The following is a 24,464-nucleotide window of genomic DNA, read 5'->3' as shown; positions in this document are numbered from 1 at the left end:
CGGCCATTGGTATGAAAAATAAGGCAGCACATTTTTTGGCACATTATTATGTATGAAATGTGGGGGCATAATGTATTCCAGTTGGTTGAAGTTCTCTAGACCCTGTCTGTAATGAGCACAACACAAGTAGGCTCATTACACAGCCTCGGCATGTTATACCACCTTTTCTCTCCCCTCTCCGTCGCCCACTCTCTCCAGTCTCACAGACAAAAGCTACTGACCTCCCCTCTGTCTACCACCCATCCACTTTCTTACCCGCCCCTCACACAGTCCACGGGCCGGGGGTTCTCTCCTGCCGCTACCATGATCCTTTTGGTTTGTGATTCTGTCCCACTTGGCTTTAATTTACAGTGGGAAAATAATTAGAATCTCACTTTTGCAAAGAGTGGAGTGAAAATGTAAACAATGCTTCCCTGCGGGCGAGTGCTTCATCACTTTGACAGGTGCATTTGAATTTGCCTGGGTGGCGGACAGGCTTGGTTATTTATGTGTCAGTCGCACATGGAAGCCCCGGCTGTGGCTGGGACTGTAGTTGGGACTGAGACTATAGGAAAGAGAGTGGAGCGATACGTATGAATAAGAGTTTTGATTTTGGAGAGAACTGTGGATGAATCCGGTTCTGGACCTGGTGTTCAAGGCCAGATTGGGAATCGCGGATCATGTGGATCTTGTGTTGTGGTTGAGCACAGATTTTTAGCCAAAGATTTAGATCAGGGGAGTGAGATATACACCTGGGCGTGGGACTTTGGATGTGGATGGTGCTCGAGTATGTAACTATGTATGGGCTGGTACCAGCATGTAATAATATCAAAGAGAGCTTTTATTGTTAAAGGATTATTTTAATCTCTCAGATCATCTGAAGTGTCTGATAAGATGCCAAGTCACCTGGTTATCAACTCTTTTCTAATTAAGTTACGTTCTGATGATATTTAATGGATGAATCATAATTACTTGTGTGGTTGTCACTGTTGTTTGTGGGATACCACGTGAGGGCCAATGCAGCCTGGCAGGGATGTGTTATATAAGAGTTTTAAGTTATCAATGCTCTATGTGTTTGAAAATTTAAAGTATTGTTAAATGGAGACATTTGTCAACACCTAACAAAAAGTTTAACACTAGGTTTCATTTTGTTATCTAACTAAACCTGTGTTCTGAAATGTAAACTGGTTGTTTTGCAGAAACGTGTTAAATCCAGGTATAGTTATGGCAATGGATTGGGCCTAATTGTGTCCATGATGCTTTTCATAAAGGAGGAAACATTAAAATCACAATTTACTTTGGTAGTTCAAGCAAAGTCAAGGACCTGGGATTACAAATGGCCTCTGAATGTCCTGGCACCGTTTTTAATGCAAGAATGACCATGTTGGAATTGATTTCTCAATAGTAAAAGGCTTGAAATGAAAAAGAAAGCAAGACAAGTCTTAAAGTCTTATAAAAGGATTTTATAAGATGTTTTAAAACATGAAACTGCACAAACGGGTCCTGTGGTAAACCTACCAAGTCTGCACTGGTAATGCCAATGTTGGTATGATGCCTGAAGAGAGTGGCACTATAAAGAGGATGGCATTCCGGCACAATCCAGCCTGGACACTGAATTCTTATCAACTAAAACAGGAAGGCTATCTCTAGTCTGCTTCTGTCCAACAAGACACAGAGAGGCAGCCACATGAGCAAACAGGAGAGACCACCATAGATGACTATGAGGGGCTGGACGGATCCATACACTACAGGGACTTGTCAAAATGGAGATGTTGACATGTCTCCTATATATCCTCAATGTTAAGCAACATACCGTTGTCGAGAGGTGTTTGTGTTATTCGAAAGATGTAATAAAGTATATGAAGTGAATGCATATACAGTACATTGGATGTGGTGAGGCTTAGCAGTATCACTACGCGCAGTGGTTGTATGTGGCTGCCGGTTGACAGGCTTAGTCGAGCCCAGAGGCCTATGACTGGATTAACTTGCCCTTGAGTAGGTGAACGTATATGACAGTTCAAAGGCACTTCAGGATGCACGATAATGTAAATGAATGCACCACCGCTCATGCAGCCCGGCGTCTCCAAGTTCAGTCGAGTGTTCCGTGTGTTAGTGGTCCAAGCTGTTTCGTTCATCTCGGAACTAAAGTGACCTTTACGTGCTCGTCACATGAGGTTGATAGCCCAGCAAGGCATTATTTATGGCAGAGTTATCATATTATGAGTGTTTTGGTGGCTTTCATGGTCTTTTAATAAGCCATTAATGAGGAAGTAACGTATTGTGAATCATAGCTGAGATGAAAACTGCACTGTTAGTCACTAGTGAGAGGCGTTCTGCTGCTCAAACCCAGTTTTCTCTACTCGTTTATGACTTAGGCATAGTGTCTAAGCATTTTTTGCACAGACAGTATAAATATAAATTAAAAAAACAATATGAATTATCTACTGAAGAGCAAGGAAACCGTGGCCCTAACATATGATGTTTGATTTGGTCTCAGAAACTTTGTTTTTAAAAGTGGATGTATTTTAGGAATAGACGTTTATGTTTTCATTTATTGCAACAGATGTTCTTTTTATTGGAGCAAGTACCATTGTAACTATGGTCCTTTGCAGAGTGTTGCTTTATGGTTATTTCCGCTCTTATTATATTGCCAGGCTATTGGATGTTTTTGAGTCCATCTCAGTGTTTTCTTTGTCCACTCGAACCTGAACGACTTTCTGAAGGCCGATTTTTTAAGACTACATCAATTTCTGCCAAGTGAAACCTGTTTGTGAGTGGCTGGCCCTCTCCTGCACACCCTGAATGACAGGCAGACAGAGAGACTCGCAGGGCTTCACAGAATCTTTCATGGTCCACCGGTTCACCGATGCAGCAACCCACTTGACTTGCCGCATTGTCCCGGCAGTCCAGATGGCGAGTCCGACCATGAACCGGGAGAAAATCTGTCAAAAAGCCAAGAATTACGTCCGTCCCAGATGAGCCCAAAAACATCTACAAAATTTGAAATGTCAGAGAAAATGATTATACGAGGAGAATTATAGTGAGAGAGGACTCGACTCGCTAACCCGACTCGACCTAAACTAAATCAGCTGACTAGTGGCCACTGGGAGAGTGAGCGGTCCACAGAGGTTCAACCAAACAGAGATTTTGGTAATCCGCCAAACGCTGTCAGCTGTGGGAGGATGAGAACATTTCAGTTCAAATCTTCACTATGAGTCTTGTTTTACCAAATTTATTTTGTATGCCGAGGTTCATGAAATACCACTCAATTCATCAGTGGGCTGATTCTTTTCCCTGTTCCTCTTGCTAGTTTGTTTTAATTTATTAATTATTTGAAAAACAAGAACCTCTGTTGTGATTTTACAAATATTGTAAAGATAATGCTCCAAAATGATATAAAAATGCATAATTACCATGTACTATTCTCAAATGACCAGACCCACCTCTGTCACATTTCTTTCATTGTTATCAAATTATTGTTGGTACTCACACTTAGCTTCGCTATTAATAACAGATTTAGATGGAAAGGAAGATTCTTATGTACAAAGAAAATATAATAATGGGAAAATTAGAACTGCTTTGTGATGTTGTCCTGGAAGTTTCATACATGAACATCATTCCTTGACTCGAACTTATCAGCTTTCTGACACAGGCCTCGCGGAAATTTTGTGTTTCCTTATTGAAAATAAGGACGAAGAAACATTGATTTCAGTGACAATATCCTTTCGTTTTTTGTACAAATATGTTAGCCACATTGTCACTGGAATAGTTTTACGTGGATATTCAAAAACAAAAGTAATCACAATGTTAAAATGTCACGGGCACAACCAGGTAGAGGAAAGAAAACATTACTGTGCAATAGGGTAGACATGGCTACTTCTTTTGTCCACAGATCCTCATCCACTCACACACACACACACACACACACAGTAACACTCATCTACATGCTACACACACACACACACATCCGCGCTCACGAACAGACAAAGCCTCACACAGTGAGGCAACGCATGCATGCGTCTCCAACGCCTGCAGGCGCTCGGGGCTAGGCAGCAGGGAGAAGGGGGAGGTGAGGGTTGTGGGGAGATGGGGGGGAGGGAGGGGGGGGTGCACTGTGCAGAGGCTCTCTGAGCTATAGAAGGTCAATCCCTCCACTCCACCACCGTCACCACCCCGTGTATCAGAGCTGGCCCGGGTTCAAGGCCTGTTCGCCGTGCGCGTATCACAGACTGTGTGTCGGCACACAAACAAATGTGCCAACAACGAGGGTACATCGACACATGAACCAGAACATATGCACTGAGACTGCTCACTCACATACAAATTTGTAAGGAATGGGCCTGTATATATGGTGCAGATGCACAAATCTTTATACATCATGGGTCACACCGCATAAGTGCACATGTTCATCCACAGCGATGTTGACGTATGGACATATAACGTGATCACAGTTACACAGCCACACACTGACTTCATGCAACGCATACACATGCGAGGCCAAGCCGGGCTACAGCACATTGCACATGGCTGGGAAAGGACCAAACCACAGAGCATAAAAGACCACAGACATACATGCATGGATAAGCCAAGCAATGTCAGCCATTAGAATGGAAATAGATATGCTATTATTGTAAATTTGGCCAATATGTGGTCGGTCGGCAGATATAATTGGAGCAGCTTGAAACTGGCATGGATGCACACTGTCTGCGTTGGGCCTGATTTGGCTGAAGCAAAGGTCTGTGTCTGGTTAACGCACCACTGGACAAGACAAGCAACCCATTCATATTTGCATGCAGGGACACAAACATAGTGTACGCATCGCATAGTGACAAAATAGCTTGTATGCTACGGTGGCTCCCATCCACCCTCCCCTTATTACCGTGCCTGTAAAGCAAAGATCACTGTCTATAAATATTTCAACTTGAATAACCATAGTTAAAATGCAATAATACCCTCTATCCTAAAGTAGCACAGACCAAATTGGACGTCAAGGGGAAGATAAACAAGCAACAATGACTATATTTACAGTCAGAATAAACCGAACAACTTTAAAAGAGATTATCCAGCGCGATAGCATCTCTGAGTGCCTCAGATAATCCAGAAAATAAGATATGCATAATTCGCTGTAACTAATCTCCTTTGCAGAAAATAAAGCCTAGTCGCAGCCTACAGTAAACAACTCGGATAGATAGCAGCCCATCTTTTACTTCCAAGCAAAGTCTGACTCGCCCACGGGCCCCAAGGAGATCACTTTTCCAGGTTTGTTCTGGAGTATATTTCGGTTTACCTGCAGCTCAAGGGAAAATAGGTCCTTTGCATATTTTAATTTTAAATACTAATAGTGTCTGTTAAGTGATAAAGTCAAGGCATCATATGCAGGAGCTGATAAAAGCCATGAACACATTCGTTTCATTACTGGACGTGCAAACATGTAACATCAAACGTGCATCCACTGCCATGAAAACACTTGTCTATATATGAATGAAAGGTTATTTTACGAATAATTCATTACAGTTTTTTAAAAAAAAAAAATCTGACATAAACAAGTCCTGAACCTTTGTATTATCACACCCGACATTTCTCGTTCTTTTGTGTTGGGAAAAGCACTCACTCCAGGTGCACGGGAAATTTGAAGATGCCATGCTTAGATCTAAAAATTTCAGGAGACCGAGCTTTGTGTTACGATGCCGCAGAGACATGCCAAAGTTGAGCATTGCCTTTGATATCTCGAAATTTGACTTTGGATTAGCTCAAATCTAATCAGGCCTCGGAGGCTGAAGGTGATAAGTATCCAAGCCAATAACTGAAATGATGCTGGGAAACTCTCTCTCTCTCTCTCTCTCTCTCTCTCTCTCTCTCTAACACACACGCACACACACACACACACTGCGCTGTCTCTTTAAGGTTATGACTGAAACCCTTATGACAAAAAAAAAAAAATCCAAATGTCTATCTCTCCTTGGGATGTCATGTGGGGCTGTTAAGACACGACACCTGTCACAATCACCAGACCTTCCTCCACCCCTCCAGGCCACAGGAAGCGGCCAAGGTCAAACCCTTTAAAGGAAAAGGAAGGGAGGGACGGGGAAAGAAGTGACTAACGGCGGACAGTCACAAAGAATCAGATCTGTCAAGTTCAAGCTGTAAAACCTTTGTGAGTCAAAGGCTGCATATGCCTGTTTTGTATGTGTGTCCGAGTCTGTGTTACGTACTGGATCACACAATTATTTTATTTTATTTCCTTTTTGTAAAACCTCTAAGAGTGGCTCAAGTTAAGCCGTCTTAATATTCATTCCATCATCGGGTAATATATTTTCCAAATTCTTCAACAGTCCAATTTGTTTCCTTCTGTGTCACATTATGGGATGGCAGGGGAACAGGGCACGACTCCCTCCTCAGCCGGGTTATGGAGGATGAGGATGGAAAGGGCGGAGAAACGCCTGAAAGTGCCCAAAACCTGGCGTCCATTTTAACCTCCTCCATCTGGACTTGTTTTGACAGCTGATGGGCGAAGCTCAATATTTTTAGGGGAAGTTAAAGGAACACGCTCGTCCTCAGTGACGGATTCATGAGAGCTTTCGAAGAGCAAAATATTGTGAGAGGATCTCGAAGCGTATTAGCTTGATCCTTTTATGTGACACAGAGGTTGACCATATTATTGGCCGCGAACCAAAACGCACTTCCTTGTTTTGACTTGCTATCTCTTTCTTTATTCTCTCATCCCCTCCCTCTTTTTCCCTCCGACAGAAAAGCCTGCCCAGACCCATGCTTTCGTAGATAATGACATCCTCTCCCTGGATTAATTGTGAGGGACACATTAAGCAATGGGGCTGACACTCCCTGTAATTAAACTGTTCACACCGACGAGTTCCTACTGGAACACTTTCTCCTTTCATGCTCTATCTCCTGCTGGAACTGAGGGTTGGTGTTGATATGTTGTAATATCAGGATAGGGATATGATAGTGGAGTCGATCACCTTGAAATCGAGAAGAAGGGGGCGGTTTGAGGTCTTGGCCTGTGTTCATAGATCTCAATCAAATACATTCAGATAAAAGAGTTCAGTAAAAGTAAGGTGGAAAGATGGTGTGGTTTCAAAGTAACCTACCAGAAATTAATCATTAATAATTGATACAAATAATCTAATCTAATAATCTAATCATCCAATCTAATAAAAGATGGATGAAGAAAGCTTTGATTTATAAGAGCGAATACATTCTCCTCTAATGGGCATTTTAATACCTCTATGGCAGCTAAACAGGTGCACACCCAGTCAAATGCTCCCTAAGAAGAGTCAACATAACATTTAGTCCTGGCATTGATTTTAACCTTATGCAACATGACCACACAATCAAAGTGATCTTTTAAATGAGTGTGCAGACGTACTAGAACTCTGTGTCCATGCCTCTACACGCCCGGGTATCTTGAGAAACTGATTAGTGGGACAGGATACGGATATTGTGTGTGGCCCTCTGCTCCTGCCAGCAGGTGCTAAACAGAGGTCAAAGAGGAGGCACATATATCACGGTGGCGCCTGCTAAGAAAGGGAGGGAGAGTCCGACTAATGCAAAATAACTCATTATGTCGTCGCACACATACGCTCCCTTGTGACATGGTTTGAGAGAATCCCTGGCAGATGTTGCACAAACAGCTCTGAGGACAAGCCACTTCTCTTTAGCAAAGGCAGAGTTAGGATGAGTGTATGAACAGTATTAAAACAAAATGATAATGATGTCAAACTACAGTTAAAAATCATACAGCAACCAAAAAAGATACATCATCTCACTGCTATGCCTCCTGCAAACAGCTATGTGTCTTTTTTTCACTCTTTCCAAAACAAATGCATTGGCTGGCCAGGTTTTGTTACAACAGGAGGCAGTGGAAACACTTCCGCTTTTGTCCACAGGGGCGCCAAAAGCAATGAAAATGTTCCTTGTCGGGGCTTGAACCGACCAGAGCTGGCGAAGACATGAGCATGTAAATGTGTCTCCCGTTGCCACGGTAACCGACGTCCAAGTATTTTATGTATATTTTATATTGAAACAGTAATCGGAAATTCTCCATTATGCATAAACATTAATTATTCATTAAATAATCACCCTGCCAGCGTCTGGAGGGAGAGAAACCAGAGTCCGCGCTCGACCAAATCGCAAGTCAGTCTCAGCTGTCAATCAAACCTGTTTCTATTGAATCAAATAATTAATCAAAACCAAATTTTTTCTGGAAAGATAAACACTTGAACAAATAATTTGACCTGTACTTTGACTTTTTACATCCGTGTCCAATTTACTAACATGGAGGAGGCAGTATTTATGACCTATACCGCACCCAGCCACCAGGGGACAATCAACACACTTTGGCTGCTACTTTGTGGAGCAGTCCGGTGTGTCCTTCCTTAAAGACAGTTGATACACTGCATTTATCCAACGTTACCAAACACTGACACAAAAGTATAAGATGGAACGTTCAAAACCCCAAAAGTGCTTTTCAGGATACAGCTGTATTTGGGATATTCTAAGAAATATAATTTGGAGGGATTGTACATTTGTATGATCTTCATCTGTTTTTCTCTGTCTTTTCCTTTTCAACCACTATGCACCACTTTCACCCATGACTGCCCAGCGAAGTCTGTGTCCTTTTAAGGGAACACGGGCATGTAGCGTTTGCAATCATATCTCATATTGAGCTCCCTAATGCTCAGGCTGCGGATGCTGTGTGTGTGTGTGCTCTTACGTCACCCCTGTCCCTGCCTGCCAGCTTGCTGTTGCCCCGGGGCCGTTGGGGCCCTCAGCGATGTCCACTAAAAACAAAACCATCCGCTGTAATTGAAGAAGCCACTCTAATGTGACATGCACATGGAGGCGCGCGGCAAAGGTTTGCATGCACGTACCCACAGATGTGCATGGCGATACGCGTCCACATGCACGGGCATACTGTGTAAATGAACTCTGTATGTAGGTTAACAGCCCTGCATTCAGAGACATTCAGCTCGGCACATGAATACACATGCACGCATGCCCGCACACTGACCACATTGCTCTTTGGTAGAGGTGACTGGGGGGTTGGGAGGACTCCGGTGACCCGACACTTATGCACACGCTCTCACATACACACACACACACATACACACACACACACACACACACGCTCACACGCTCACACACACACACACACCATAAACCCATAGATGCCCTCTGATTCCAGATGACCCCTCCTGTGCCACAGGAGCACTCAGCTCCTCCTCTCCTCTTCTGCTGTTCCTGTGTTACTGTTATGGGTTCCTGCTCCGGAGCTGAGGGCTCTATTGTTAGGTGACAGCGGTTCCTGTGTATTCCGCTACGGCCTGCTGCTCCCTGTGTCTCCCTCCCTCTCAGCGCTCCGTCTTCCTTCACTTGACATTAGATTTACGTCTCGGGTGGCCTGATACTCACTTTACTGTAAGATTTGCACAGCTAGACCGATAGAAAAGGCAGATAGATTAACCAGATGAAACAACATGTTATAGTGTTAATTGTCGCTTTGTTAATTCCAGGGATATTTCCTTCTGTGGCACAGTAGTAATTTATTTTGAGTATTTTATTTAATATTTGGGAAAGATAGAGGTTTGGGTCAAGGCTAAGGTCTTTGTGCACAATGTCCAAATTATTTGTCTGAAATTGTCGCGTTTGAAAATAAATTCAACCTCACATTGTGTCAATCCCGGTTACACACTGAAAAGAATAATGATAGTAATGATATTAACAAAACATTTGCATACAAGAAATACACACTTTGTGTGCAAAGACTTTAAGGATTAGGATTTTATCTGAAACCGCTATTAAGGTTTTACTTTAATGACTTTAATCAAGTGTTGTGCATGAACACAAACATATTTTGCAAGTTACAAATACATAAATTAACAATGTATTCTCATTAACTAAAAGAAAATTGTTTTTGTGCTTGTTTGCTGCAAAGTAGTTGCATAGAAGTATCATTTTCAGTAGTTGGATTAAGAGTTCCGTCTCCACTAGTTAATGTTCTTTTCCCAAATATATCTACATCCCAATAGTGTGTGTGAAAAGCTGGGTAAAATATAACATTTCAAAATTAACTTTTGTAATGAGATTAAAACTGTGCTTTATTTTGTCCTTAGATAATTAGTTGGAAAAGGATGACCCTGATTTCTCTGTGTGGTCAGGTATTACCATCCCGCAGTCGTTTTCAGACTAAAATTAGAACACGTTTTATATGATTAACAGCCAGCCTCCCAGACTCAGGTTATCATTAACTCTCCAATCTGTGCTGTTTGACTCTCAACAGGTTTACTCCCCACCAACCAGGCTGCTGTTGCAAAGCACCCTGGGTGTTCCCAAACTCGCCGCTGGTAACCCATTACCTAGACATATGGAGACAAACTGCACGACGGTACGCAAATGTTCAGGTTGCGAAAACATCTCCAGGGCCACCATACAAAACCCCCTCGCTCCTTTCTCCTTCCTTCCCCACTTCTTTTAATCGCTCCCTCTCTCTTTCAATTATCCCAATGTCACCACCACCACTGGGAAAGTTTCCATTTGTTGAATTAACAGCCAAAGAGCTTTGCAGAGGGTAAGCCGGCACTCTGTCATTGTCATAGTGGTGGCTCTGACAAAACAGTTTGCGTACCTGCTTAAGTATTACAGAAATTAACACCTCCCTTCCAGGTACAGTAATCAAGAGGGTGACAGGAGACAATTAATTAGGTCTATCTGCACCACTGCCTTTACATAATTAATGGGGCTCATTACTGAACCCCTAGTATGATGTGGAGCATGCTAGCACTAGCTCAGAGCATCACAGCACCATAAGCAGTAGTAAAATGGAGGTTTTTGATTATTTGTTTTATTTTGCACATGTTAGCCTCGAACTGGGTAATTTGCCGTGTTGATTGCAGTCTCCTATGAAAAGCTGTCAGGTTTTGATGAGCTTTTTTACAGGTTAAGCCTTTACGATTAATGTTTAAAACTGTGAAAACTTAAACAACTTCACAGTTTGCTGGTCCTTTCCCTTTAATATGAACCACTGGAGCATACCAATGCCAGGTTGCCATAGTAACCCTAACCCCGAGTAGTACTGGGCTACTTTGGCTGTTTTCTTTTTGCCTATGCCACATTAAAGAAAAGGTTTTCCATAGCAAGGTTTGGTATATTTTTTCTCAGCACAAGACTTGACTTGAACTAGTCATGATTTGATCATGCCGGCGTGATCAATCACTCTAAAGAGTTAAACACTTGCTCATATTTTTGGCAAGGTCATGGTTAAAATAAATGACCCTGGCTATTGGCTACACATGAGCAAAACACAGCTGGGTCACCGGTAAAAGTCAACAAATCCTCCAACTCAAACAATTCTTATAAGTCGCTCGTCCCTACCCTCAGAAAAGATCCATATGAATGTACAGGCAACCTCTCACTTTTATGTTCTGGACTTTGAACTGCCCCAATGATCTGTTGTTCTCATTACTATGTCTCAAAAACATACTTTAGTGATTACCGTCACCAAGGAGCTTATATTGTTTATTGCAGTTTGCTCTGTTTGCCAGTCTTTTAGGCAAAAACGACTCAACTGAACTTCTGTGGAAGGGTGGGATATAGGCCAAAGAAGAAATTATTGAATTTTGGTATAGATTTAGACAAAGGGAAATTTGTTGACCATTGAAAGATAGGGAGCGTTATTTTACATTTTCATTGCTTTACCAGAGAACAATACATTGTTCTTGATGAAAAACAATCCAGCATATTGAGAAAATGAAGTGGCATGCTTGTATTTTAGGATAGGTGCCAAGTGACAAGCTCTGAGGGCGTAGAGCATGGAACAACAGGCTAACCTGCTACAAAGCCTCGCAGCAACGAAAGGTGTGATGAAACCTCAGAAACATTTCATTTATAAAAACCACCTTAATTGATGGGTGAACTGATGCCCCTTCTCTCCTGTTCATCAACAACCCCTGAGGCTGTTGTTCTATGATGGGAACATATTCCTTTTCCTTCCTTCCTGAGATCAAATTAAAGAGCAAACAGGTTGATCTCTGACTGTTTCACCCTCTTTGCTCATAGCCACTAATCTCTGCTGCTGACATCTTAACCAGAGAGGAATAATCAAATGGAGGATGGAGGAATCTCTAATATAAAGTTAATTGGTGAGAAAGTACAAATTAGATCATGTTTTATGACCACCTTGTGAAAATTTGAAGTTTGATAATCATAGGCCACAGTGGATATTTTTTTTTAGATTGTTTCACTGCTGGAGGGAGACACAGGATCAGAGGGATTTTGCAGTGGTACAACACAGCACATCCACAAAACTAGTGGTAATCGAATTGGTCATCTAATGATCATCTGCTATTTTGTGTCACTTGTCTGAACTTTAGTGAAGGCAAAATAATAGCCATGATTTCTGATGCTCTGCCCCCTGCCAATACATTCCCTCCATTAAAGCTACGTTTTATAACCCGCGTTCTCATATTATTAGGTTATTGAAATCTGTTCGTGTTTCTGTGTAAATTTAATGAAGAGTCTGGTTGTTGGAGTACTAACAAACAAAGGATTCCTAATCAAGCAAAGTCTTAGAAATGTCTAAGTTGTATCTGTTGAAGGTTTCCTGGATGAAACACACTGAACCAACAGATTCCTTGTGGCTGAGACACCTCTATAGTGCGCTATAGAGAGGGTTCTTGAATGACTTCTGCATGTTGTAGCCTACCCTAAGTGCTATATTAACCTTTCACTTGTGATTCTTCAAATGATTTTCCATTTTCAGTGGCCCTGTCTGCCACCTGACATACAGCTGGTAGCAAATTAGGTTAAAACACACCAGGGAGAATATGGAGTTCCTGTTTACCCCAGATGTGATTTGTTGAAAATGTCATTCTTTATCCTTTTAAGAGTGTACTGTTCAATAACTTTCTAAAATCGGCTCAATATCAAATTGCTGCTGCTGTTCCCGCGACTGCCTTGTTTTCTTCCTCCTCATCCTGCCTTTCTCTCCCTCTGCTAATGAAGGCCTTGTGGCCTACTGTTATTAAAATTACGCCCTTGCCTCTGATATTAATTGGGTCCGTAATAAGGAATGCGTCGGATTCATTATTTAATTGCAAGGGCACATTTCGAATACAGCTTCTGAAATGTATTTTTAATGAAAAACACTACATCCTGACCTAATCATATCAACCTTATTCTATCTAATTAACGATGCAAAAAATCATTAGATTTGCAAAATATTAGCTTCAGCTCTGTCAGGCTGCTACTTTGCTCTCCTTCATGAATATATTTTTTTCCTGTCTATGATAAATAGTTAATGAGGGAAAAATGACAAAAATTTGCATGTAGGCAAATTAGTCTAATCGGGATATGTCTTTGCTAAGTTAGGAAAGTGACCCTTTTTACAGGAGAAATTGTTACAATGATTATGAAATAATGGCAAGACTCATCTTAGTTAGATGAAAAATGTCCCGCTTTAATAAAATAGAAATCACAAAATGCAATAACCCTAAATTTTCATCATGCGTGTTAATCCGTTAGTTTAATAATGCAAAATTAGATGCTGTAATTGTTGCTGTGGAGGCAGTTATGAGATAAGGCACGGGTGATTTAGCAGCAGCAGCTAAATGAATCACAAACTTTGCTGTTTAACTTCTTTCAAAGTCTCCAAACATTGGGAGATTCAATTTTCTCCCAATAAACAGGCCCATCACCATCTTATTATGTGGTAGTGTAGTCACCACTCGGAGCCAAGGGTGGCAGTTCATTAAAGATTACAAAAGATTACAAAACGGGTGTAGAGAAGTTTAGAAGTTTATGTTTTAGCTTGCTAGTCTTAATTCTGTTCACAAAATCTATATGACGGCAGATTCAAACATTTGGATTGAGGGTCATGTGTAGAATCAGGTTCAGGACGAGGGTTTCGCTGGGTTGAGGCATTTAGCGATGATGGTGAAAGGTAGGAACACATAAGGGTGAGTGTTAGAGTTTTTGCTCCCAGTACAAGAAACAATGCAACAGCATGATAATAAAGCGTCAATCATAAGATGGGATCAAATGGGAGCATTATAGAGGCTTGACATGACGATATAAAAGCCTCCTACAGTCCGGCCAGTGAGTAGCTCCTTCTTACCAGTAAATAACAGAGAATTTGATCCAGTATATTTACAGCTTCTCTGTTGTACTCATCCCCAGATCCTCGGCTGAACCACTTTGATATCATCATGGCTGTTAAATTGTTTATTAAAATGAGCAGTAGGAGCTTCAATCTAAAACTATCAAGCATTGCCTCGACTAGAATGCCTGACTTATTCACTATAATCAAATTAATAATAACTAAAATGTCTGTTTTCGTTGACTAAAACTAGATTCACAAAGTTACAGTTTTCGTCTACTAAAATGGATTAGATTTACTAAATGCAATAAAACTTAGATGACATTTGAAACAGGACGAATAATAATAAAAATAGCTGACAGAATCAATGTTTTATGTCTTGAGTGAGTTCTGCATGACAAAAATGATCATATCTGGTAAGTATGATACCAGAATGACAATTTCAACCAAGACAAATTTGGCTTTTCCAGGAGCAATAATGCAACTAAAATCCTTCTTCTGTACAACCTCAGTTTTCCCTTTTGGATACTATGATTAGATGAAATAATGTTTTTTATCCGAGCAATATTGATATTTGATGTGATGGCACATGTATGAAATAAAAGCAGGTCAACCCTTAAACAAAACCAACTTGTAAAGAGATCTGAACTGATCATTATTTCCAGTTGTGCGAATGGTAAATGGACTGTGTTAAGACAGCACTGTTCCATCAGTTTGTCTCATCCACCCATTGGAACTGTGATGGGAATTTTGTATTTAGACATGTTCAAATGGAACAGATTACATTTATATAGAAAGAAGTTTACTGAAAGATGTATTTTGGTGGTTTAAGACTGTAGGTCAAGAGTTTAGCTCAAGTTAACACTATGCATAATGCTCTTGAAAGTCTTAAGGCCGGCGCATGCTTCTGCGTTTTCACGGGAACGGAGACGCAAGAGCCCTTCCGGGCCCCTCACGGCCCTTCCTACGTCCTTACGTGCGTCGGCCAATTTTTCTAACTAGACGGCAAAGCCCCGCAAGCGTCACCCGGCCGCGAGGGCTGTGATTGGTCTGCTGACTACATCATTTCTGGAGTCGCATTTCCGGTTCATGCCCGGAAACCACGGACGATATAGAAGAACGAATATGGACCAGATAGAAGAGCACTTGGCAGAAGAGATCCGACACTATGTCCACTAGTATAACCCGTCACTAACCGGCGGATTTTTCCGCCAGAAAAAGGCTCTGCGGAGCCGCCGTGGCGATGTAAATAAATCGCTCTTCTTCGTGCAACACACGAAGAAGAGCCGACTTCGACAAAAAACATTACTGCGCCTAGTGTTCTGGCGGGGAATTGCATGGCAACACGCGCAACGGTTGGAGAACCATGAATGACAACGAGTCCTGCGTTACAGCTGCGTGCCCCTGACGTCGCAGAAGCATGCGCCGGCCTTTAGACGTGGCCTTCTCAGTCTAGTGTGAACAAAAGGTTTCTCAACAGGGGCCAATTAAGTCTTCTGCAGCAGGGAGCTTCAAAGGCTAATAGGTGTGACCTTCAGAGACAGGAGATCTCTGAGAGAGATCTCCGAGACCAGGGGTGACCCAAAGGGTCTGGAACAAGATGCGTTTAGCATACTTCAAAGAGACCGCCAGAGACCAATGTCTGGTCTTCCTGTCACGACATGGAGAGAAGCTGATTGGACAAATGTATTTTACTGTGGAAAGGAGGGATCTGATTGTATAAATGGAGTGTACTTTTGAGAGCTCATTGCCATTGCCCTCACATCTGTCACCGTGATGTTGAGCTTTGTGCCATTGAGGTCAAGTCTGTTGTCGTGACTTGACCTTTGTAAACCGTCCGCAGACGGTTTGAATTAAACATCCAGAATTGATAATTGCTTGTTGTCTCATGATATGTATTAATTTCCCATTACAGAACACACATTCATACACTAATGACACAGTGTCTCGCTCTCTGGAGAAGCTGGGAATCGAACCAGGAATCTTGCAACTACTAGAAAACTGCTCTGGTTGGGGACAATATGACTTCTCCTTATTGAAATCAGATCTTGTATGTATTTGTTAATACTGTCATACTGTATCTGTTGGCTGAAACACTGTCAATCATTACTAATAACATTTTTCTGTAAACGTCGAATCCTCTTTGTAACGATTGCTTTTAGCGACACTGTTGAGCGTAGACCTTTTACTTAAAAGACATGTGTTGTGTTTTCACAGCCTTGTAAGACAACCTCAGTTCCTTCCTTTCGAGTCCATCTTTCACCAGTAACAGAAGTTAATGTGGTTCCGGGTTCTATTTTTAATCCTCTGCCGCCACATGAACTCCTGCAAACTCAGAGTGAGCGAGTTAATGGACGTGGTGAACACCGAGCGATGGGTGCCACTAACAAATCCCCCAGATTAAATTAAAGGGAGCTGCAGTTTGATCGCCGCATGCCACATCCCTTATCTCAACAAGTCACATTTTCAATCACTATGCAAAGATGTTACATCGGGCGTAGGCTCCGTGCTAATGCACTGCCCTGCCCTGTGTCATCACAATTGACCTACACTGGGCTGTCAGACATGTGACAGCCTCTCCCAAGCAATAGTAATTTCATGGGGACATTCATTTATGCAAAGTGGAATCCTGCCACACCAACTCGTCCACATTAAGATGATTCCCAGTACAACATGTGCATTTACATCCCGCTATGATTGAATCGCTTTAAAAATAAAAAATCTGAAATAGTTTTCAACAGATTTATCAGACAACCTGTGAACCTAGCTTTTGTTTGGTAATTATCTTTTACTAACTATTAAGTAGCAGGATTATGCAAACACTACAGGACAGATTATCATGAAACCCAATGGAAGGATGTAATATGGGTCAAGATACAAGATTCATTCCATTTTTTACAACAGATCCGGGTGAGGGGGTGGATACTTTCTTGAATGTTGCAAGAAGATTTTTTAACTTTTTATCTAATTTTTTCTGATAATAATCAATAGATCTTGATTTTAAAAAGTGGAAGCAATTTAATGCACATCCAAATTAAAATCCAGATCTAGCGAAGTAAAATGTGGTAAATAAGGGGACTAAATTCCCAGTTCACGAAAATGTAACTAAATCCAGATCTAGCGAAGTAAAATGTGGTAAATAAGGGGACTAAATTCCCAGTTCACGAAAATGTAACTAAATCAAATGTGCCTATTCGGTGCATTCTGTCAAACTTAATATGTTTGTTAAAGTGACCACAGCAAGAATTTAATTTAGCATCACTCTATGACAGAAATCTGTCGCATCGCCACTTTAGTTTTTAATCTGCATTTTTTATTTTTTCTGTTTTTTTTTTAAACTCAGATTTTGTTTCGCATTATGTCATTTTCGCTTCCTGATCCTCTCCTACTCTTTTTATTTTCCACACAAATGTGTCACATGTGTCTTGTTGTCTCTGAGTTTCCCTTTTCTTTTGCCAGTTTTGAAAACTTAGAGTTCAGCGTTTCCAGCAGCTTAAATATCGTTCCTACGACCTCTGACCTGCCTGATGCTTTCTGCCTTGAGTCTTTTACCTCTTATCAGTTTGATAGTGACCTTTTGGCACATTGTTTTTTTCCATGCAATGAGACGCTCACCTTGCGCCTCTCCCCATTGAAGCCTCGCCACTGCTCCGCCTTCTTGACAATGTAGCTCAGCTCCTGATTGGACAGCTCCAGATCTTGAGGCAGGAAGTACATCCCCTCTTTGGCTGTAAGCCGCTGAAAGATGTCCAGCATGTGGCCATCGTTGTGGAATCTGGAAGGGGCAGGGTTTGGAAAATAAAAGAAGCAAGGAGGAGGGTTGTATATTGATTCACTGTCCCTGCCATGTAACAATCAGATAGGGTTAAATGCCAAAGCAAGGAAAAACATACATCTTTGCCCTAGGTCAAAGATGATGTTTTGTTAACAATTGGTTGGTGATTTTTTGGAACAGGTATCATGATAAAAGTCTAATGCAGCAATTCAAAGAGAGAAAGGAATCAAACAAATTGGCCTGTGAGGGGGAAGCACTTTGGCAACACATGCCGACTGCAGACGTGTCTGTGTATGGCTGCTGCAGCTGCGTGGTCGTACAAGTGTTAATGTGTGGGAGTCAGATCCTCGGATGTTCTTCACTGTTAATCCCGCGCTTCAAAGATGGCAGCTGCAACAGACGCGCTGGATGCAGATGTGTCAGGAGAGACCACCCTGAGTCACAGGGAAACGTTCAGCATGGCAGAGGAGCGTATCGATTCCTACCTCCAGATGAGCGCGCAGCACCAAAGTCTTATTTTTTCTTTCGCCACACAAGGGTGCACGCAGCCAACCCCTCAAAAGAAATCACCATGTCTGTAAACAAATGCCTTGGCTGACCATCAAATCCTGCAGACCTTGTGCCCTTCCACAGAGATTCTAGCCTGTCAGAGGGTAATCAACTCTCAAATAAAACCAACATCAAGGAGACAGGGATTTACAGAAGACGCTGGCACGGAGCTTTGAACTCAGCATCATTCCCCATCGCTCCTGGGAGAGGGATGTTTGTAGAATCTTGACCTCAGACACAGGAATAGCACTGCATTCATTTTCATCCTACACTTGAATTGTGCTTCTCATTCATTTATGCGGCTTTGCTCTTGGAGAGATTCACCATTGTTGCATCTCGGGCGCTTCAAAGCAGGCTCATTTCCTCTGTGTAGGACGTGCTTAAAGATGTGAGATGATACCTGGATGATAAGACCTATATATCGCTTCTCTTAAAGCATAGGTGGTCGCTATGACAACATGTACAAACCTATGGATTCCATTCAAACAGAATATGACCACGAGTTCCAAAAAGACAAACATGAGAGGCTATTTGTGAGCTGGAAACCTACATTGAATACATGTTGCTAAAAACTGTGTATTTATTCAGCATACAACGTTAATATTTAAGCCGTTGGTATTTGTGAATTCATCTTTTTTATTTAGTTTCTTGTTAATTACTAAGTACTACAAAGTGACTTGAGTATAAATAATGTTCCAAATGCAATAGTTATCAATCCCATACTAACAAATTTAATTACACAACAACATATCAGTGTAATGTTCCTGTAATAAGAGATGGTTATTGAGTAACTGAACTATTATTATCAAACTATTACTTTCTGTGTAAAATGTTTATTGTACTGAATGGACCTCTATACAGATGCAACCTTTTCTAACTGAAACAACAATGTCTACTAATAATTATGTTTTCAGACATCTTAACTGCAAATATGTTTTGTGTGAGATGCGATTGCAGTGGTTGGTGCCGTGGCCTCCCAGCAACAAGGTTTTGGGTTCGAACCTTCAACCTCAGAGGCAGCTCAGATTAACTGGAGACTCTAAAGTGAGCGTAGGTGTGAATCTCAGTGTGGATGGTTGTTTGTCTCTGTTTGTCGGTCCTGCAATACACTGGCAAACTGACTAGGGTGCACCCCCGCCTGTAGCCCCATGTCAGCTGGGATTGGCTCCAGACCCATCACGACCCCCAGAGCATCAGCAGTATTGATGATAAACATAATATAGGCTTATTATATTACATGTTTACTGCTACCGAAAATATCATAACGTTAAAAACAACAGTAACCACTGAATTATTTAACAGTTTTATGTATATTAAGGCACTTAAAGAACTTGGTTAAGATTAGGGAAAGATATATATATTCTTATTTACATTTAACCTGAACGACAAACTCTCTGTAACCTTCAGGGGTTTTCCCTGCCTATCACAGGCCTGTAATGGGACTCCCCATCCACTCTGTGGAGACTGTGCTGTCATCAATAAATGTTTAATGCATTCAATTATATGTTGCAGGCAGCATTATGTTTCTTACAAAACATATTTTCTGTTGCCATTTAGTTGTATAGACACAGGATAGACTGAATATCTTTCCATACAGAATCACTGTAGTAAGTGAATGCAACCTAAGTTTTTTTTATTTTTTTAACCTTGTAATTGTTTGGATGTGAACCGAGCCATTATCAATGTAGTGTTGCTGTTTATTAAGTTTCAAAGAGGATAGAGGTGATAAACACATCACTGATATGTATTTCTGCAGCCAATGAATAAAGACTTCCTAAAATGTAATTAAAAAAGGATAACAGTACATTCTATCTATACATATAGCCCGAGGCATTTTTTTAGAAATAGGTCACGCTCTGTGTCAGAGCCCCTTCCTTGCAGCCAATAGGAAACTGTAACCCATAAAATTATCATCCTTGCTTCAGCCTCGTGGCCTACATTCAATACCAACCCGAGTGGCGGTTGAGTGGCAGAAGTCATTATTACTAGCTGCTGTTTTAATATTGTCCATTTAGCGGGAGCCCGATAAGCGTCCCGCTTACGGAAATTAGATGGCACCCTCTCCTCGGCCGCCAATCTCCAACTGATTAATTCAATAAGGGTTTTCTTACAGTTTGAGCCTTTAATGGAGTTGTGTCTCATATGAGGGTGGGGGGGGGGAAACACCTTGGATGAATGCAGAGTTACATTATTTAGTAATTTATCACCGACCCCTCAACATTTTACTATCATATGCAAAACCTGCTGTCTGATTATTTAAAAAGCTTAAAATTGCCGTTTCAATTGATATATTGTATCTGAATTTTTTTTTTTATTTATAATCAAATACAAACACTACCAATGTATTTAGTTTGGCCTCCACAATGATCTCTACAGAATTAGTTCATTCTTTTTTATTTCTCTTATGACTATTCTTCTTCTGACCATTGAATTATTTGTATCGTGCATCCATAAGACTTTTTAGTTTCCCATTTTACAATTTGTACACAAAATCAGTAATTCTTATGGCCGACTGTGTATTTGGACTGGAAACTTGATTATTCAGGGTTGAGGGATGATATCGGACTCCGAGCTCTTAAACACAGACAAGCTGCTTGATGGTTTGTCTGAGTAGTTTCTTACCAGGTAGAGACTATTTCACATATAGTTTGCAGTCTTTGCTTTCCCCACCACTGCTTGATTACCCAAATCCCGATGTCCCCAGTGGTGTTGGATTCTGGCAACACATAATGTCTGACCCCTGGTTGGCCCTTGATGCACACTGGCACCTTATCGGCATGCCAGAGGGTCTAGCAGCCCAGGAGAGTATGGCTGAGGCAGGAGTAGTGGGCTCCACCACCTGCATATGACCTGGATGTTGTAATAACATCACCTCAACACTATCACATGATCTAGGGGTTTGCATCTAATTCTCTGGTCTATAGCTCCACACTGATTCCAGCATTTTAGTCTGAATTTGACAGTTTGGTTTAATTCAGTCTTCACTGACTATCACCATCTGCATCGTTAACCAACCAAAACGCCCTATGAGTGCAAGAGAAATGTAAAACTACACTGAGATGGCTTTACAGTCAAGCAAAAATATATTTTAATGGATATTAAAACCAGAAACACCAGGAAAGTACTAATTAGCTTTAGCTTCAAATTCTGATTTCGTAGAGAACAGTGCTTGTAGAAATCTGCCCTCTCATTGCACTGCAGTGTCATTCTCTTGGGCTTTTGTGAAATTGTGAAAATAGCAGTGTTTGACTCAACTGTATGTGAAAAGCGTTTTTTTAAATTAAGAGATTCACACATTGATGTTCCGTTTTTTCCCCAGATGTCTCAGTAGAGACGTTTGCCGAAATCTGCTGTCTGAGGTGTTAAATCACAATACAGACCCAGCAAGTAAAATGCTTCAGCATAGCTGACCTTAATCTGCAAGACATGAGTGGAACACACAGCGCATTAAGATAGAGTATGTGCATTCACCACCATGTATATGCAGTCCATTTCACTATGTATGAAACCTGCAGTGACACCAACCATGCAAAACATTCAGCCTAATCGGATAATGTAAGGGGGTTACATGTTCACGCTACATCAAAACACATATAACTTTTGAATTCGAAACGCTTTCAATTTCCCAACCAGTTGCAGAGAATGCTATGTTCCCAAAGAAGAACTGTGTGGTACATTTGTGCATTTCCGCTTTTCTGCTTTTTTGTGTTTAATAACTCAGTGTGTGTCTGTGTGTAGATGTGTGAGGCTGATGTCGAACCCTCAAAAGTAATTCCATGCCACTACATAATCAAATGGGATTAACATTCATTTCCGTTTTTCTGTTGTTTTGTGCTTCTCTGTGGACAGATAAGGGAACGACATGGCGGATGCTGTGGAATGGGCACGAGGCTGCGGGGGCGCAGGGACTGATTTCTGAACGGGTGCTGGAGAATAGTTGGCTGCTGAGTCCCAGAGTGTTTGAGAAATGGTCTTCCTCTGCATTGACAGACTGTCCCTACGGATTGTGTCAATTCAAAATCACCCGGGTGATGATTCCACACATGGGCAGCTAAAGCGATGTTTTCGATTTTGAGTCACCAGGAAGGTCCGACCCAGCTCAAGGTCAGAGGTCAAAGGGCAATGGTACATGATAAAGAAACCCAGTCTACCCAGTGTACGTGTAAAAACCGGAACCAAGATGTTTACAACTATGTTTGGCCATACAACTGTATATACAAGTATAAAGTCATATATTCGGATATATCCTTTGTTGGTTTACTTTTGGTTGGTTACTACGTTTGTGAAGACAAGTTGGGGAAGAACCCATTTTGGTGCAGATCCAGGAATTTCTTTCAACGTTATTTAACATTGCTAGATGCTTTTTCAACATTATGATGACTATGAGTGTGTGAAATGTGGCGCAGCTTGATCGGACTTGAAGAAATTATTGGCCCATGGCGAGGTTCTAGGTGTTCCAGTAAACATTAACACGATATCACAACAAAATGTCTGGTAGAAATGAAAGCAACAATCATTTCGTAGGTAAAGAAAAATAAGAGAACTAAAAAAAGATGTTATTTCCTTTCCAGAGATCAAGTTGTTTTGTAGTTGGGCTGAAAATATTGTGATTATCTTAAGATTACGTCTTGGAATCAGCCCATTAATTAATTGTGATGTCGTTAAATAAGAAGTAATCGTATTAGCCATACTTGATTTATCCATGCTCATTGTTTTTGATAAATTGATTTAAATGTTATGTGACTTAGACGTTGGGTTTTCTTCTCCATTCTTGCACTGAAGGCAGACTAGCGACATGTTGGGTATATTCCTCTTCACTGCGATTGGGAAGTTTGCTCTAAAGTGTGCCTGCTGTTTGACCTTTGACCCCTATCACGGATCTTTACTCTGAAATACGCCTCTGTACATGGCCACTGTTAGATTATGCAGGATGGGATTCATAGGCCACTGGTGTACCCGGTTGGGTTGTGGTTGTTGTTCTTATGATCAAAAAGGGAAGAAGTGTGGTGTAGAATTTACTGCAACATGCTGTATGTGAAACTGCTGCATCACTGTTAACCTTTTGTAATACCTCACATAGGGTCAGTGTAACCTTTGACCCCAGAAGACTGGAGCGTCTGCAGTGTCTTGAGAGATCCTTATTGTGAAGCGTTCTTACTGGAATTTGTTATTCAGAGAAGAGACTGACTATGACCTTGGCCTCATTGCAGTTTTATGTAGTCGGCTGTTGGGGGAAGGAATGGTTAAGAAGACTCTGCACTATATATTCATCTCTGCAGTCTATTTCCTGGGATCGGAATAAATAACAATAATTTGAGACACCAGAGACTGACCCACAGAGTGTCTGTTAGGTCGTCAGCCATCATCTTCCTGTTTGTCTCACCTGAGCAGGTAAATGGAGAGGATGGTGATGGAGAGCAGGAACAGGACCGCGTAGAGGAAGAGAGTGATAACCAGCCCGGCTGCACCCGATTGGTCAGCTCGATAAAAGTGCCAGTAGAGCTTTGCCGCGTCCCCCACTGGTGTGTCCGGACTGTAGGTGAGACGCTGCGGAGACAGACATTGAATGAAAAGACACACAATTTAAATATGTACAAGGAAGGACATTCACAATATTGGAAAAATAAAAAATATCACATAATGGCGTTTTAAGCTGCATTCACACCAAACGTGAAGTTGATCCCATGTCACGTTACTGTGTCATTAATGTTTACTCCCAGTACTCCCACTAACAACATGAATAAACCCGACCCGCAAATTCCCTCGTTGCTCGGAACTGTCTCCGCTGAGTTTCATCTCAACACTCAACAAATCTGCTATTTTAGTGAAGCGCATGACGTGAATTTTGCGTCAGTCACATCCCATCATTCTCACCATTCATGTGGCCTTCATGATATTTGCTTCTATTCATATTTTTACATTGATTTTGTATGTAATCTTAATGCGCAAATAATTTGCTTCACGTTTCTTGTGAACGCAGCTTTTGAAACACAGTTCAGCTGGTGCTCCTCTCAATCTCAATCTTCTATTAAAAATAATAATATAAGAAAT

At 41.4% G+C, this 24,464-nt stretch overlaps 1 protein-coding gene across 1 annotated transcript in view; it reads right to left on the bottom strand.

The window, feature by feature from the left end:
- ofcc1 (orofacial cleft 1 candidate 1) overlaps positions 1–24,464 on the bottom strand; it is an 86,404-nt gene that overhangs the window by 11,046 nt on the left and 50,894 nt on the right. The window contains exons 19-20 of the mRNA XM_061094311.1: positions 23,797–23,960; positions 17,705–17,864 (exon numbers count right to left, since the gene is read on the bottom strand). Coding sequence (XP_060950294.1) covers positions 17,705–17,864; positions 23,797–23,960 — 324 coding nt within the window. The remainder of the gene's footprint in view (positions 1–17,704; positions 17,865–23,796; positions 23,961–24,464) is intronic.

Source organism: Limanda limanda, chromosome 20, assembly GCF_963576545.1.
Source record: "Limanda limanda chromosome 20, fLimLim1.1, whole genome shotgun sequence".
Taxonomy (NCBI): domain Eukaryota; kingdom Metazoa; phylum Chordata; class Actinopteri; order Pleuronectiformes; family Pleuronectidae; genus Limanda; species Limanda limanda.
The sequence above is the reverse complement of the archived record's forward strand: the minus strand, read 5'-3'. Positions and strand labels throughout refer to the sequence as shown.